The sequence below is a fragment of the Acinonyx jubatus genome, chromosome F2 (genome assembly GCF_027475565.1).
Source record: "Acinonyx jubatus isolate Ajub_Pintada_27869175 chromosome F2, VMU_Ajub_asm_v1.0, whole genome shotgun sequence".
NCBI lineage: Eukaryota > Metazoa > Chordata > Mammalia > Carnivora > Felidae > Acinonyx > Acinonyx jubatus.
Window position 1 is genome coordinate 23566035 of NC_069394.1, and position 17143 is coordinate 23583177.

Sequence of the window (17143 nt, forward strand, 5' to 3'; positions counted from 1 at the left end):
TAGAGACTTGCTGTGCAACCCATTTCAGCTGCACAATTCTTCACAATTCTTTTTAGAACAAAAGTCAGTCAAGATACTGATAACTATTGCTTTGTGTCGGCAGCATTCTTTCCCTGCTCTTGCTAAAACATTGGGTTGCCTGTGCTTTGGGCAAAATTCTGGCTATTAATTTAAAGGTGTTTGTTGCAAGCCACCATCTGTGTTTAAGTGGTTTTAGGTACTGCATTCTGTGCATTCTGTAGGGTCTACTGATATGTAGTCAATAGCTGGTGAATCCTCTCTTGGGGAAGATTAGAAGGAGGAAGAGGTGGCCGTCTGTGTCACCAAGTGGTAATAACAGTGATGATGACTAAAATAGTAGTCATCATTTATTCATAATTATTGAATGTCAACTAGATACATGATAATAATAAATACATTATTTAACATATCAACTTTTTGGTAGTTCATAAGGTAATGTTATTGATTATTATCCTATTATTACAGGGTATTATTCCTTATGGGATAATAAACAAGTATCAACTTGTTTCTGAAATGACTAGACTATTACCCATTTTTGTAAAGGAGCACAGAGAGTAACCTCTCTGATTAGTAGATAACTTTCAGCCTTTAAATGAGATTTATTGGAGTGCCTGGCTGGCTCAGGTGATGGAGCATGTGGCTCTTGATCGTGGGGTTGTAAGTGCAAGCTCCATGTTGGATGTAGAGACTATGTAAAAATAAAATCTTTAGATAGATAGATAGATAGATAGATAGATAGATAGATAGATAGATAAAGGTTTACTGATAGAATGTACTTTGGTTTCTTCAGAAAAGTTTACATATAATTTCCATAAATTAACAATTTTTTAGCACATTCTACTGGAAACCCAGAGAGATGACAGGCCATATTTGTTACATACATCACTGTAACCCCCATTTGTAACATAGTGCCAGACACATGGTGGACATTCAGTAATTATCCCAAGCTGATTTAATTTAGCATTGAAATTTTATTGCTACAAAATTGTACCAAAAGTTTCTCTTATAGCCATTTGTACATGTCCCTAAAATGAAATACACAAAAGATTCTTGATAAAATAGAATAAACACAGAAATTATTTAAAGAGTTAAAAATATTTGAGGTATATCTGCACTAACAGCATGTATATTAAATTTCAGATTGATTTGATTTAAAATAGCTAAGATATAAACCATAAAAAATGTGAGTAAATACTCGGCTTATCAAAGCTCGTTACGTAATTACATGGTTTCAGAGTAGTTCTTATTCATAGAGCACTAATATAAAGGACCATTTCTGCACAAATTCTTTCACCGATGGAGACTTTAATATCTTGAAACAAATATGCATGTCTTTAAATATTAAGCCACTTGAATGAATAATTTAGTCAATTAATATTTCTTATTAATCAAATGAAATCAATTCTTTGTTAATGGAACTTGAAAACCTTAATGTTTGTTTTTGGCTGATTTTCAAATAATAATATGAGCAATAAAAACAGCTAAACCAATTTAAAACTTTTCATTTTTTTCTTAAGTCACATCTGGGCTTAGTAACAAACACTTGTACCAAGTCTCAACCCACTGATATATAACTGACTAATGAATTAAGCCCCCCTAAAAGCAAAACTTGAATCAGAAGCTTTCAGAAAAATTTAATGACAGTGATACCACACAGTGGTTAGCTGTGAACCTATATTAAATTTTTTGTTCATTTGTTTATTTGTTTGATTAGTTATTTTCTCCTTTATACTTCTTGGTGCACTTCAAAGCAGGAAAAATAATTATGTTGGATTTAAACTGTACTTATATTAAAAGATGGGTGTGTCATTTTCTATTTCAAATCCTAACATGAATGGTTGTCCAAATTCATCATCTAAATTGCTGTTGTGAAAGTCAATATTGTGGTCATAATACATTGAAACAAGTGATCCCAAAGAATTCTCAGTAATTATCACTGAAAAGCATTTGCTAGGCCAGTCATTGGGCTAGCCTCAAAAGTCCTTATAATTAACTGTTTCTGTCATCATCCTTCCTTTTTCACACAGGAAACTATCAGCCAACAGAAATTATATAAAGGCAACACAAATGTGATTGAAAAGTTATAGGCAAACTATAAAACTTGAAGTTAAAAAAAAAAGTTCCTCAGATTGTTGATTCCAGAATTTTCTCTTCAGAAATTTTCAGTTGAGGTGACTTTCTTATTGATACGGGTTTGGGGCCCACCTTCCTTCACTCTTTACTTCAGTTAAGCCCACAAAGAAGTAGAAGAGGCACTTAGAGAAAGCCAAGGGCAGAGAATGTGTGGCTCCCGTGGCTTTAGGTATACAATAGTGCAGCTTCCCCTCGGCCTGAGAGGAGGGGAAGAATCTTGCTAAATACGTCCCTCAGGTACACCACTGGTGTCATCCCCTAGCTACGGATTCCTGTCATGTCTTCTCCACAATTGACCTTATGGGACTTGATTCTCCTCTCTCCTGAATAATGTCATGGAGGTATAAGTTATTATTAATTCCTAAAAACAGCTTGTAGAAAAGGAGAAGTAATCTTATTATTTACACACACACATGCACATATAGAGCCATCAGCAACATATGACCATAGTGATTTATATAAAGGAGAGTTGGAGCCTTGTTCTACCTGATTTTGTATCCTCAGGACCTCGCAAGTACCTGGCTTAGACTATTCCTCAAAAATAAGTGTGAAGTGTAGGATTGGAAAATTAATTCTCTTGATTTTTCTTTTCTGCAACATCATTAGTCATCTCTGCCTAACTGGAGGTAAATTTGTCAATTCAAATGGGAGACATTTAAAAGAAATATTTTTTAAAAACATTTTTTTTCAAAATAGGAGTGACCAATAATGATAAAAAAAATAATAGCAGGTAAGATTCATTTCTCTTCCTTTCCTTTCCTTTCCTTTCCTTTCCTTTCCTTTCCTTTCCTTTCCTTCCCTTCCCTTTCCTTCCCTTCCCTTCCCTTTCCTTCCCTTTCCCTTTCCCTTTCCCTTTCCCTTTCCCTTTCCCTCCCCTCCCCTCCCCTCCTCTTCCCTCCCCTCTCCTCACCTCTCCCCTCCTTACCTCTCCTCTCTCCTGTTCTTTTAATTCCAGTAGATTATTTTCAACTTATTAATGTTGAGCCTCTCAAGACAGAGCACTGTCCTAGGTGCTTATTACTTAGAATATTTGATGACTGTTAGGAGCCACGACTTCTGTCCTTAACAAACATAGTACAAAGGAGAATGGCAAAATATTTTAAAACTCTGTCATGCATGATATACTATGAATGAAATAAAGTCTTCAGTGCCTTTCTTTCCCTTTAACAAGGCCACGCTTGTTCCTAAAAAGTGGGGCAAGAGAGATTTCTATTCTGCCTTCCTTTGGCAACAGACTGCTTCTCTACATTTGGTTGGGCTAAGGATGTTGATAACTTCAAAAAGATGCTTTTTTGTGTCCACCCAGGTTACAAGGTTACATTACATGCAGAGGGACCATGTCAGGGCTCTCATCAATGTTATGGTTCAGAGAGGTGTGGAACAGAGATAGCTGTGATCACACAGCTAAGGATACTATCCACTTATCCCACATTCTCTGCTGCCTCCAGAAATTCCAAGTGCACCAAAAATAAGGTTGTATAGTGCTTACCAACGGGATAAATTTGTGTAGATGGGAGATAATATGTGAAGTATTTCTCACCTCCCTCCTACTTTCCACCCCCACACAAGTATGCTCCTATTGAATTCTAGGTGTGAGCACCTAGATATTTCACTCTGACTCAACTTTCCATTCTCATATTTGATAAGATTGACACAAATGAAATGCATTTGATAATATCCAACTATAGATCTTAAGCATCTCTAAAATGGTCAATAAGTAGATTAAGGAGATGAAAACAAAACTAAAAAAGTATTTTTCTCTTACAAAAATATAATTGAATCCCTTTGACAAAGAGCTACCTTACTGGGTATTTGCTGTGTCCCTGGCACTGTTTTAATTGCATCCATTTGCCCACATCTTATAGAGGCTCACACTTTAAAGATGGGGAAATTGAAGCTTTGCGAGGTTAAGTGACTTGCCTAAAGTTGCACTTGGAAAAAGGCAGAAACATGTTTTGAATGCAAGTAGTCTGACTCCTAAATCTGATTTTTAACCTCCATGCTATACTGACTCTGGGTGAATGAATCCAGAATACCCCTGATGTCTTTAAAATAAGGTATAGTTTTCCTAAAATATACCTCTTTAGTTGAGCATAAGTGCTCCTTAAAGCAAGATATGCCCATGGAAACCAGTGCTGTAATTTTAGGACTTTCCCTCTAACTAATGAAGGGCATTTTCTTTGCAAGAGAATTAAGCACAAAATTGTGCAAGGATTGAAACGCGCTCTGAAACCAGGATTACACCCACTTTGGCATGCTGTGTCAAGCACCCAGGGCATAAGGAAAGAAAAGCAGGCTGGAGTGAATGGTTACACAAATTTGAGCCTCAGCCATATATGTGGGTTAGTTTCCAAATGGACATTTACATTACCTTTATGTGGATCAAGTTGGTGTTTATTTGCCAAACGTGTTATTTAGATCTAGGAAAAAGATGGCATGGCCCCAGGGGAAGTTTCACAATTATACCCTAACTAGGCTCCCCAACCTACTTCAGATAAAAGGGGCCCCAGAATGTTTGATAAACATAGCATCTAATAGTTCATTCATTTTCAGGAGGGAGCAGTCTCTACTTTTGCAGTAGGTCCCATCTGGGACTTGCGGACTGACACCCAACATTTGTCGTCTCTCTAACCGTGATGCGTTCCTGGTCCTGACTTGGGTGGAGAGGGAGGAAAAGGGGAGCAAGCGATTATCTTTGTGAAAAATCTAGCTTTTATTACATCACCTAAAGTAGCACAACCTGCTACACTAATGAAATCGTGTTCTTGGTTGAAAAGGGCAATTGTTAGCCTGACTTTGTGCACACTAAAAACATTCCCCCAATCTTGTTAAATTATTGCTCTCATTTCAGATTTTTATAGCTGTGCAGCTTACCAGCCCTCATTTCTTTACGTTTCATTCATTTTCCTTGTATTGATGATTAATGGAGGATGTCGAATGTTAGAGTGAGCAGGCATCAGCAATTGCAAGATCATAATTAGTTTAGCTGACGAGGGCCTCTGATAGCACTTGCATCTGGATGGAAAAATTACCCTATAGGGAACTGGCTGCTCACCAGGTCTTTTTAGTGATACATTGTGAAACACCCGATGAATCAAATGCCCTTTCAATGCCAAGAAAGTGTTCCAGTCTTGAAGCCAAAATTATGTCTGCAGAAAGCTTTCCATTTGAAATGTATCAGAGTACAATTATAACCATTGTATTTTCTTGGCAAGAATACCACTCGTCTACAGTATGGACTCAAGTTAAATAAATTGCCTAAATTTTATGAATCCCTGAAATTTTGACTTATGGTATTTGTAATTCTAAACTTATAACAAAATAGGGTTCCAGCAAGACTTTTTCCACTCCTTATCTAATGTGAATATTTTATCATTAAAGGCTTCACTTCCTAGAGAAAGGAGAGCGAAGTTGCAATTCAGGCTGTCTTTTTTCGTAGCAAGAGCATTTCATTTCCTGCCTGTTCGCGTTTGCGCCTACAAACACAGCCTGACTTTTGTTTCAATGAGTTTAATGGAATCATTACTTGATAGCAAGAATGGAACAAGCAATGCTAATTATCTACGTTTAAATATTCCTAGATTATTTTTGAATCTGGTGATTACGGAATTCAGCCCACTAAAATCAATTTGTATTCGGAAACGCTTGTGATTTCCAAGTCTGAGGCAAATGAAATAAACAGCCATTGATGGGACTATGTTGTCTGGCTTAAGCAGGCACCTCATAAGGGTTCTCAGTAACACTGTACTTCTAGTTGGCACAAGTTTATACTGGTCCCCTCAGCTTTGGGAAGTCGAGGGTGTTCTCTTTCAAAGTTTACAATTGCACACCAAAAACTAGAACTGAGTGTGCTATACTCTCTTCATACTTGCGTTGCATGAATGACATACAAAAAGACACAAATCAGGTTTAATTTTAAACGGTTCGCATGGCACATTTATTATAAGCTGGACTATATGTTAAAGCTCAGGTAGCATGCGGTCCCCCCTTTCTAAAGTGTATTGAACATATTGCCAGGTTCTGTCTTTTGACTTTTGTTTTGACACTTTTAAAAGGTATATTTTAGGGTTCAGCATTTAGGAGCCGTCATTAAAGGCACAAAACCCAAAGTTCAAAAAGTTAAAGCTGTTTCTGTGAAAAGCCTTTGGTGTTGCACACACCTCATCCATCACTGTAGGGTTAATTATAATGAAAATCAGTGGTGCCTATTAAACACAATTGAACCTGACCTCATTATGGGCAGTGTGGTTTTATACTGTCATTGTTGCTAGTCTAAAGACAAAACTCCTGGGTTGATTTGGTCTAACTCCACTGATCATGTGACTCACCTCTGACCTTGTGTTTTTTTCCCTGTTTCAGAGGCGTAGAGGCTCGGGTGTTTTTTGTGCCAATTGCTTGACCACAAAGACCTCTCTCTGGCGAAAGAATGCAAATGGCGGATATGTATGCAACGCGTGTGGCCTCTACCAGAAGCTTCACTCGGTAAGAACTTGTTAGACTGTTTGAGGAAAAGCTTTTTAAAGCAGCCTGGTCTGTGGTGTGATGTGTACCATTCCCTGGCTTGCAATGCCTGCTCCCGCAGAGTTTAATACAGTCACTTTGAGAACACATGTGATTTATGGTGAAATGGCCTTCAGTGTTATGGGGAGATACATTTGAGATCATTAGCGATGCATTATGCTTCTTTTGATATAAAAGAGGAAAATGATTGATTTCTGGGAACTTTTTGTAACAGGTAGTCAAACTAGTGGTTATCAGACTTTGGTGAAATTAGTTTAGGCAGAAAGGAGAAACCTTAAAAGTTCAAAACTATGTAAAAAATGTATACTCGTATAAAATATAGGGCAGGGAAAGGGTGCTTATATTCAGCTTAACTTCAGAATTTGCAGTTGTCATCTTGGCTGCTTTGGGGGCTGGAAGTCAGGCGCGTTCAGAAGAGTGGTTCTGAACTAGGAGCCACCAACACCAGGTAAACCTCTTAGGTTCTTCCGATAGACTTATTCCAGCGAATCGTCTGAGGGCTTGAACAGCGCACATCCCAGCTAGAGTAAGGTGCGAAGATGCTTTGTTTTCAGATCTCTGGCTGACTTCTTTCTGTGCCTCACCGAGGTCCTTCCGGTCCTTTCTTGTCAGATTTTAGTTAGAATTCTAGAATAAAGTTTAAACTCACAAATCCCCCCCTCTATCTGTGTGTGTGACTTCCCGAAGGATTTTTTTTTTAGTTTAGAAAGTTTATCTGCTGACAAGAACTGCCTTTAAAAATAGGAATACCCCACTTAGTAAACAGAAATCTATTTCCCTCTGCCTTTTTCATTTTGTTTGGCATTTTACCATAGCTTGTAGCACAGCCAATGAATAAATTACAGCTACAGGGAATATGGTTTTAGACAAAACGTCCTCATAAATGAACCATTGGAAGCACTCTTTAAAAAATGCATGCTGCCAACAATACTAATTGGTGGTAAACTGTAAAACCTTAGTTATTACATATAGCCAGCAGAAAGATTCTCCCCACCACCACCACATCAACTTACTTTTTCTATACCTTCACCATTTAAACACAGCAATAAGCTTTCATTTAATGAGCACTGACATTAATGATTTTAATTGAACTCTGGCCAATCATAGGCCAAGAATTAATTAAACCACTGCTCTTGCAGGTTATGATAATTTAACAACTATGATATAAAGTAAACTCTTTTTTATAATTATTTTAATATTCATCTCTCTAGAGACAAGATGTGTTCAGTTTTGAGTTTTTTTTTTAAATCATAAATTTAAGTACATAAAGGTTATGCTCACATCCCATGTCAAAGACTGTTACAGAAGTTACAAAGATTTTAAAAGGGTACAAATGCAAATTTCCGGTTTCCTTACAAGATATAGATTAAATACTGCATATTTCCGTAATGCAAATATGAGCTCTTTAGAGACCTGAACATTCTCAACAAATGAATATGGTATATCCAAGGGATGTGGAATTTTCATCCTGAAACCAGTAATTGAATTGTCAGCAACAAGTGTGTTATCTTTCTTGCCTTCAAAATGCCTCTGTGACAATAGAAACATTCCAAAAAGGATTTAGACCCAGATCTTGTTTAACATGTAAAAGATACTCTCTTGCATTCAAGTGCATTCTTTCTAGGAATTATTCACAAATTACTATATATATATATATATATATATATATATATATATATATATACACACACACACACACACATATATATTCATATTCTATGTAGAAATGATTTGCTGATTTAAGTAATCTTTTAGAAAAATCAGGTTTTAGCCACTTAAAGGTTTCCCTAGGGGCGCCTGGGTGGCTCAGTCAGTTTAGCGTCCGACTCCGGCTCAGGTCATGATCTTGCAGTTTGTGAGCTCAAGCCCCATATTGGGCTCTGTGCTGACAGCTCAGAGCCTACAGCCTGTTTCGAATTCTGTGTCTCCCTTTCTGTCTGCCCCTCCCCTGCTCATACTCTGTCTCTCTCTGTTTCTCAAAAATAAATAAATCTTTTATAAAATTTAAAAAAAAAATTTCCCTAAATTTTCATCTATAAATATGCATTAATTTATTAAACTTATTCTTTTGATTTTATAAATCGAAGAGCTCTTTACTACAAGTAAAGTTATTAGTATAGTCTTGTCTATAGAGTTTAGTCCTATGATCTAAATACCAATCATAACGTGCTTAACCTGAATAAAAACCAACCTGAGTGAAAGCATTCGATCTGAGCACAGAGTAGAATGACGTATCAGGTATTTGAACCAAAGCTACAAAGGAATTTGTATTTTCACCAGAAAACAAATGCTTCACCTGTTAACAAGTAAAATCTTCTGTAGTGATTATGCATATAAAATACTGTTAAACAAGGAGAAATAAAAGTGAGAGGTTAAAAAAAAGTCTCCCACTGATATGGCTTTGATTACCTGATGTCTTTCTTCATGATTCTGTTCATTTGTCTTTGATTATTTATGCTGTGATATTTAATAGCTTTATATCCACATTCGCAGTTATTTAGAAGAATGCATGTATTGGTCGGCTCAGGCTACCATGACAAGATACCATAGATTGAGTGGCTTAGACAACAGAATGTATTTTTACACAGTTCTGGAGGCTGGAGGTCTGAGGTCAGAGGATCAGTGTGGTTGGGTCCTGTTTGGGGCACTTTCTTCCTGGCTTACAGAAAGCCACCTTCTATGTCCTCATCTATCCTTATCTGCCTCCTAAAGACCATGTCTCCAGCTACAGGCACATGGCCGGGTAGAGCTTTAACATACAAATGAGGGGACCCAGTTCAGCCTGTAGCAATGTATAATTTTTCCACAGTTGTCAATAAAGGCTATCGCCCATGTTCCTGTATTGACATCTTAGTGCATGACTCAGAAGTTGAGAGATATTTCAGAAAAATCACGTTTCTTCAAGTAACTTTCTACACAGTTTTATCACTCAGTGCTGCAATTCCAAAATCTATTGAGTTTGGAAAAGCTGTTTTTAAGTAGATTAAAGTTTTCAGTCCTCCCTGCGAAGTTGGACATGATTTAATTAGGCTAAAATAGTGTGCTTTGGTTACTCCCTCTGATCCCGCTTAGGGCAAAAGGAGGAGATTTAGTAAATCTATAACATAAAGTCTACCCTTGCTTTGAACTTAAGCGTGGTTCATATTTGTGAGGAATTGTTAATGCATTTTAATGCATTTTTTTTAATGTTTTCCTTTTATGTGTTGTATGTGTGTGTGTGTGTGTTTTCTCTGCAGACTCCCAGGCCTTTAAACATCATTAAACAAAACAACGGTGAGCAGATTATTAGGAGAAGGACAAGAAAGCGCCTTAACCCAGAGGCACTTCAGGCTGAGCAGCTCAACAAACACCAGAGGGGTGGCAGTGAGGAGCAGGTCAACGGAAGCCCCTTAGAGAGGAGGTCAGAAGATCATTTAACTGAAGGTCACCAGAGAGAAATTCCACTCCCTAGCCTGAGTAAATACGAAGCCCAGGGTTCATTGACTAAAAGCCATTCTGCTCAGCAGCCAGTCCTGGTCAGCCAAACTCTGGATATTCACAAAAGGATGCAACCTTTGCACATTCAGATAAAAAGTCCTCAGGAAAGTACTGGAGACCCAGGAAATAGTTCATCCGTATCAGAAGGGAAAGGAAGTTCTGAGAGAGGCAGTCCCATAGAGAAGTACATGAGACCTGCGAAACACCCGAATTATTCACCACCAGGCAGCCCTATTGAAAAGTACCAGTACCCCCTTTTCGGACTTCCCTTTGTACATAATGACTTCCAGAGTGAAGCTGACTGGCTGCGGTTCTGGAGTAAATATAAGCTCTCCGTTCCTGGGAATCCGCACTACTTGAGTCATGTGCCTGGCCTACCAAATCCTTGCCAAAACTATGTGCCTTATCCCACCTTCAATCTGCCTCCTCATTTTTCAGCTGTTGGATCAGACAATGACATTCCTCTCGATTTGGCGATCAAGCATTCCAGACCTGGGCCAACTGCAAACGGTGCCTCCAAGGAGAAAACGAAGGCACCATCAAGTGTAAAAAGTGAAGGTCCCTTGAATGTAGTAAAAACAGAGAAAGTTGATAGAAGTACTCAAGATGAACTTTCCACAAAATGTGTGCACTGTGGCATTGTCTTTCTGGATGAAGTGATGTATGCTTTGCATATGAGTTGCCATGGTGACAGTGGACCTTTCCAGTGCAGCATATGCCAGCATCTTTGCACGGACAAATATGACTTCACAACTCATATCCAGAGGGGCCTGCATAGGAACAATGCACAAGCGGAAAAAAATGGAAAACCTAAAGAGTAAAACCTTAGCACTTAGCACAATTAAATAGAAATAGGTTTTCTTGATGGGAATTCAATAGCTTGTAATGTCTTATGAAGACCTATTAAAAAAATACTTCATAGAGCCTGCCTTATCCAACATGAAATTCCCTTCTTTTATTCTTTCTTTTGATGAGTAGGTTACCAAGATTAAAAAGTGAGACAAATGGTCAGTGAGAAACAAACGAAAAAAAAAATGGAAGATGGTAAATAGTCATGTTTTAGAACCTAGCAAGTCAGAACCATCTTGGCGAATGTGTACTGTGGAAACGGTCCATAAGAAGTATCTCCAGACTCTATTATGTTTGTAAAGGAAGAGATCAAAGCTATCTCGAATTTGAAAGGGTTTACAGATTATGATACTAATGCAGTATTGGGCTGGCCATTGGTCCATTTGTTCACCAACCCATAAATTGTTGCCTAAATTTAGAAGTATCATGAAATCCTAGGCAGATGAGGAGAAATCTAATCTCCAGGGCAGTGAAAGGAAAATGGCGCCTCTTACATCAGTCTCCTCTCATTGACGGTGTTTCGGATTTAGACCTAGAAATGTGAGCTGTGGTTAGGCTTGGTGAGAGAGCAGTGAGGAAAGTGACAGACGGTGGCACAGTGATTTGGGCCAGCCCTGCCTGTACATACACATGCACACCCTCTCTGATATTTTTGTCCTTTAGATGTTCAGATACTCCTTTCAAAAACAGTCCTTTCATTTGCAGTTTAGGTTCATTCTGTCCCAATATATATGCCTTTTTAAAAACAGTGCCCTCAGTGCTTACGTAGTAATTCTTTTCTTTAGCCAGATATTCCTATCTTGTATGTGATGAAGCAGTTTGGATTTGTTTTTTTAAGCCTCCTCTTGGTCACCGATCTCACTTGGCACATTGTAACTAAAGGGATCCCCCTCAGTTCAAAAGATTCGATGGATATAAAAGTTCAGACCATGGGCTTAACTTGTTCAGAATACATGGTATTTCTCCATAAGGTAACCTGCTGTGTTTTATTTATTTCCTTTTGGTTAAATATAATTTCCAAACTTTGTGGCCAGGCAGCGTCTAAGGTTACGTTACCACAGACTGATAGTTGGTATATGTACCAGTCACTCCCTTCATTAGATTTATACAGGTTTAGTTAAGTAGCATTAAATAGGATTCTTAGAAGTATATCTTCATAGTACTTTTAATACTTCAGGCTTTGTAAAACTATCCATGAAGGGAAAACTCCTCAGCATAACTGCTCAGGGAAATAGGGCTAAATAACTAAACATTAAATAATTGGTTAAAGGTGCTGTTAGTCGAGCCTCAATGCTTGCTACAAGGATGTATGTACAAGGACTGACTTTAATAATTTGCATTATATTGTCCCAACCAGTAGTTTATTTTTTGCCACGGAGATGTAGAAGATATTACAAGCTACTGGATGCACTGTCAGATTAACTTATTTCATTAAAGAAGTTGGGAGAACAAATAGGAAAAAAAAACTTATTTTTCTAGTAAATATTAATGTATTACATTTCAAATAATGGTGCCTGACATATTGAATAATTATTTTCTACAGTGTACGTATGCAACAAAGATATTCCATCATGCATTAGAGTCAGTTCTGGCTCTGCCTAGCTGTTTACATTTGCAAATGTAGCAAACAAGGAAATGAAGCAACTATTTCTATTGCGGTAGATATCTTTTGTGTGTGTGTGTGTGTGCATTAAAGTTGTAAACGGTAACATGAAACAAATGAAAGTTCTTGATATAATGGTATGGAAAACAAGAAGGAAATGAAAATATTTTTATGCCTACTTAGGAAAAAAAAGGGTAGCACTATTCATTCCAAGTACTTTCTTTTTTTTTAATTTTTAAGCTCTTAACTCACATTGTTATGCTTAAAATGATAAACATATATCCTCTTTTTATTGCTTTGTCTATGTTTCAGATGAAACATTTCAGAAATTATTTTGATAAGTGCTGCTGGAACCCGCAGCACTGATGTTTTTATTGCGTTCTGTAGCCGCATTTGCACTCATTTTTACATAATTCCCAGTCGCTTTGTTATTGTTTTTGTTTTGTTTGGGTTTTGTTTCTTTTTCCCAGTGCCAGGTCTTTGTTTCTTAAAGTTGGATGGCAGGTAGAGTTCAACCAGTTTGTGACTGTCGTAGTGAATGAAGTTAAAATGTCTTTTTGATGTGTTGTCATTTCCATTCTTGCATTTTTTTTGTTTGTTTGTTTTCATGTAAAAAAAAAAAAAAGGAGAGAAAGAGACAGAAAAAAGAAATCAGGACTAAGCCTTCAGCTTCAGTTTCATTTTTAAAGGGCCCTATTCTGGTCTCACCTGTCCAGCTCTGATATTCACATAAACTGAAATGAGGAGGTGGAATGAGAAGTTCTAACATTCAAATTATGTGATGAGAATTTTATCTTTCTTAGGAATTTCAATGAATGCATCTCAAAATGTACAGGCAGACTTGAGAGGTGGCCATGAAAGATCTCAGAAAGAGAGGAGATTTCCCAAACAACGAAACAATGTTTCATTTTCATTTTCTTAGTAAAAGGACTTAGTAACGAAGTGCACTGTGGCAATCCTTCAGCATCATTACACGTGGACTGCTCAAATCAGTAAAATGCCAGAAGTTTGGTTAACTTGGGTATGACTTTTTGGGCAAAGCTACTCGGTAGACAATTTCTCCAGTGTGTCGGACACAAACAGGTTGTTCATTTTTGGCATGTATTCCTTCTGTTTTTTGTTTTTGTTTTCTTTTTTCAACTGATTTTTGTTTTCTCAAGACAGACATAGTAGTAACGATTAGCATTGGAAAATACATATCACTATTCTTGAAATATTTATGGTCAGTCTACTTTTGGTAGAATATTCTTGGATAGCATTGACACGATAGATCTTCTTCCATATTCTTTTATTATTATTTTATTTTCATTTTTGTTGTCATTATTATACGTATTTTGATGGAGAAGAGGTTGGGCTTTTTTTAAAAAGATGAAAACTTACTGTGACACTAAAATACCCCTGTTTTTTGACTTCTGAAAGCCTTTGTTCCATCTCACAAAATATATTACAAAAGTGGTTGGTTGTTATTTTAATTTGGTTTTAAGGTTTCCAAATGATTTTGCCTTAAAATGTGATATTAAATGAGCTATTTAGGTACTTATCCTTTTTTTTTAAGGACTTTCAAGATGATTTAGGATTTTCCCCTCTTGGAAAAGGCTTCCCCTATGATGAAAACTATATGCCAGCTAAAATTGTATACCATTGAAAAACTGTAAGTCTTTTGAAATTACTTGTCTCTATTTTGAATCAAGTTTTGGGTCAAATTTTAGGTCAGGACCAGCTCATGCATTCATTCTTCCTTTTCTTACTCTTTCTTTCTTCCTCTCTCACCCATATATTCATACTGTTGTTTGGGATAGAAAAATCATGAGCCAGCCCACCTTGGAAGGATGTGGATTGAGAGACACTACAGGACTCTAAGTGTATGAGAAAAGGATGGAGCTCTAAACCTTAACATGTTAACTCTGTAGTTCAAAAGGAAAAGAGTGTGCCCATTCTTTCTACATGACATATTGAGATGTTCTTTTAAAAAATCAACTTTTAAGATAGTGATGTTTTATTCTAAACTGTTCTCTTTTAGTAAAGGTAGATTTTAGAAAACAAGCATGGGGATTCTTTTCTAAGGTAATATTAATGAGAAGAAAAAAAAAGTGATTATCTTTAACAGCTCTTTGTTGAAGCCTGTGGTAGCACATTATGTTTATGATTGCACATGTGCACATAATCTATTATGATCCAATGCAAATACAGCTCCAAAAATATTAAATGTATATATATTTTTAAATGCCTGAGGATATACATTTTTCTCAATAAATCGAAAAGTATCAATACTGCTATTAAAATAATTATTAGCCTTCTGCTGTGTGGCTGCAAAACATCACAGGGTGACCTGTCTTGAGACTTCTGAACTGCCTGCCTATTTAGTTAGTGAACATTAGCGCAATTCTAGAGTGGGGATATCTGTCATCCAGTGGTGGAAACATGGAGTAAAGAAGCTAGTGGTCAGTTTCTGTGCTGTATGCCAGCCTTTTCCCTACAGTTTACATGAGCTCACGGTCTTTGGGTTGAGGGTCATGGCAAAAAATGCAAGGCATCTTTGGTAAGCAAGTAGGTGAGAGCTTGCTGACTGTCCCTAGATCACAGGAGAAAATGGTGGAATTGAAATTCAACCAGAATATGAAACAAAATATGCTAACCAAAGGTAGGTAGTGTCAGGTGGAATTCTATGAGTAGGCAGCTGTAAATGAGAAAAGGTAGAAAGACATGCATTGGGACTTTGAAGGGCTGGGTTATTTTCCAAAAGAAAGACTTGGCCAAGGGCAGAGGGATGGCTTATTTGGAGAGCACTTCCTTTTGGTTTTCCATTACTGTTTCATAGCTGATTCACACGTTCCTGATAGCGGTGCAATTGTTGAGAAATCATCCACAATTATTTGCAGTAATTAAGACCTCTGAAAGATGCTAGGGCAGAAGTGTGTCAAGTCAGGGATGAAGAAAATGTGAAATTCAACATTGATCCACACATGGAAACTGGATAATGTGTGGTTCTCTTGAAAGGAAAGGTAGAGCTGTAAGCTTCACTCCGTCCTACACCAGAGAAAAGCGAGAGTAATTTTACATGGAAATAACGTATAGCCTTCATCAGAGAAGATGGTCCTTCAGGACCCATAAGTCCCCAAACTGGATCCTGATTCTACCCCTGGTTGTTTTTCATTATATGACCTGCAGCAAATCACTTTTTCTTTTCGTTCCTCAGGTTCCTCACCTGTAAAATGGAAAAAAAATATATTAATAATAATAATATTAATAATAATAATAATAATAATAATGGTAATGTAGTACTTGTTTTGTAAAGCACTTTGAGATCCTTGGTTGAAAGGCACCATGAGAATGCCAAGTATTATTATATGGCCAAGGGGCTTATTTAAACTCTCAGTTCCCAAGGGCCAGAAAAGGTTGGGGTCATGTTTCTTAAAAAAATGAGCTGTAAATATCATACCAGGCAGCCTATAGTGTTGACTATGAAGAGGCAAAACTATTACAAGGCTGATAAAACCATAGTTTCTTAATGGCTACCAACAAGGCAAATATCACAGTAAGAAATGCCAAATTCCTTAGGGCGGACTGTTTGACAACATGGAATTGGGGGGGGGGGTGGGTGGGACGGGGTTGGGAAACATCTCAAAATGCCAATGTAAAATTAACTTACAGCAATATTCACCAGCAGAAAATGTCTTTCATACGGAATGATTTCATGTTGCTAAGAAAAAATTCAATTTGTAGTCCTGATTTGAATATTAGAATGTTGGCTATAATAGTCTGTTCTTACAACACATGGAATTTTTTTTGTTTTATTTAATTTTGTTTTCATAGTGCATGTTCATTTCTACTCACAAACATGTTCTTGGTGTATTTCTTATGCAAACAATCTTCAGGCAGCAAAGATGTCTGTTACATCTAAACTTGAATAATAAAGTTTTACCACCAGTTATATATAATGGCGTTGGTATGGTTTATATGGGTTCACTTTCATGCACGTAGAAATAGGAAACACAGACCATTGTGACATATAGACAGGCTCTGATGAGTTGAGATGGTGAAATCAAATCACCATTCTCAAAAATAAGACTAAGATTGAAAGGTCCTGGAGTCTCTCAGCTTGTTTTGCTTTGCTTTTTTTTTTTTCTTTAACCAATCTTTTATTGATAGATCTTGTATAAAAGAAAAAATATATATACTAGTTTCTTGAGGAGGGTTAACAATAAAAATTGTGTTTATTTCAAAAACATTTATTAAGTATTGAGTGTTGAGTATTGGGTAATGATTGTTTTACGATATATAAAAACTGCGTTTGAAGTTTAACTTTGATTCATTTCAGTGTACCCACATATGATGTGAAGATCCTGATAATCTCCATAAATTCATATTAATATATTAATATATTACACACATTGTTTGCTTAAAATGAAATTAATCAGAGGAGGGTTCCTAAAGGATGATTTTGAAAGAGGGAAGCGGCAAAAGCAATCACAGACCCAGGTAGGAAAATGGCATGGGTAAATTCACCTAAGTGTTTTTTTTGTTTTGTTTTGTTTTAAG

General features: G+C 36.9%; 1 protein-coding gene across 6 annotated transcripts in view; it reads left to right on the plus strand.

Moving 5' to 3' along the window:
* TRPS1 (transcriptional repressor GATA binding 1) overlaps positions 1 to 16832 on the plus strand; it is a 257443-nt gene extending 240611 nt beyond the window's left edge. For all 6 annotated transcript variants that reach the window (XM_053208121.1, XM_053208123.1, XM_015072863.3 and 3 more), the window contains 2 exons: positions 6514 to 6636; positions 9912 to 16832. In XM_053208121.1, the coding sequence (XP_053064096.1) occupies positions 6514 to 6636; positions 9912 to 10973 (1185 nt within the window). In that variant the 3' untranslated portion in view covers positions 10974 to 16832. The remainder of the gene's footprint in view (positions 1 to 6513; positions 6637 to 9911) is intronic.
* The last annotated feature ends 311 nt before the right edge of the window (positions 16833 to 17143 follow it).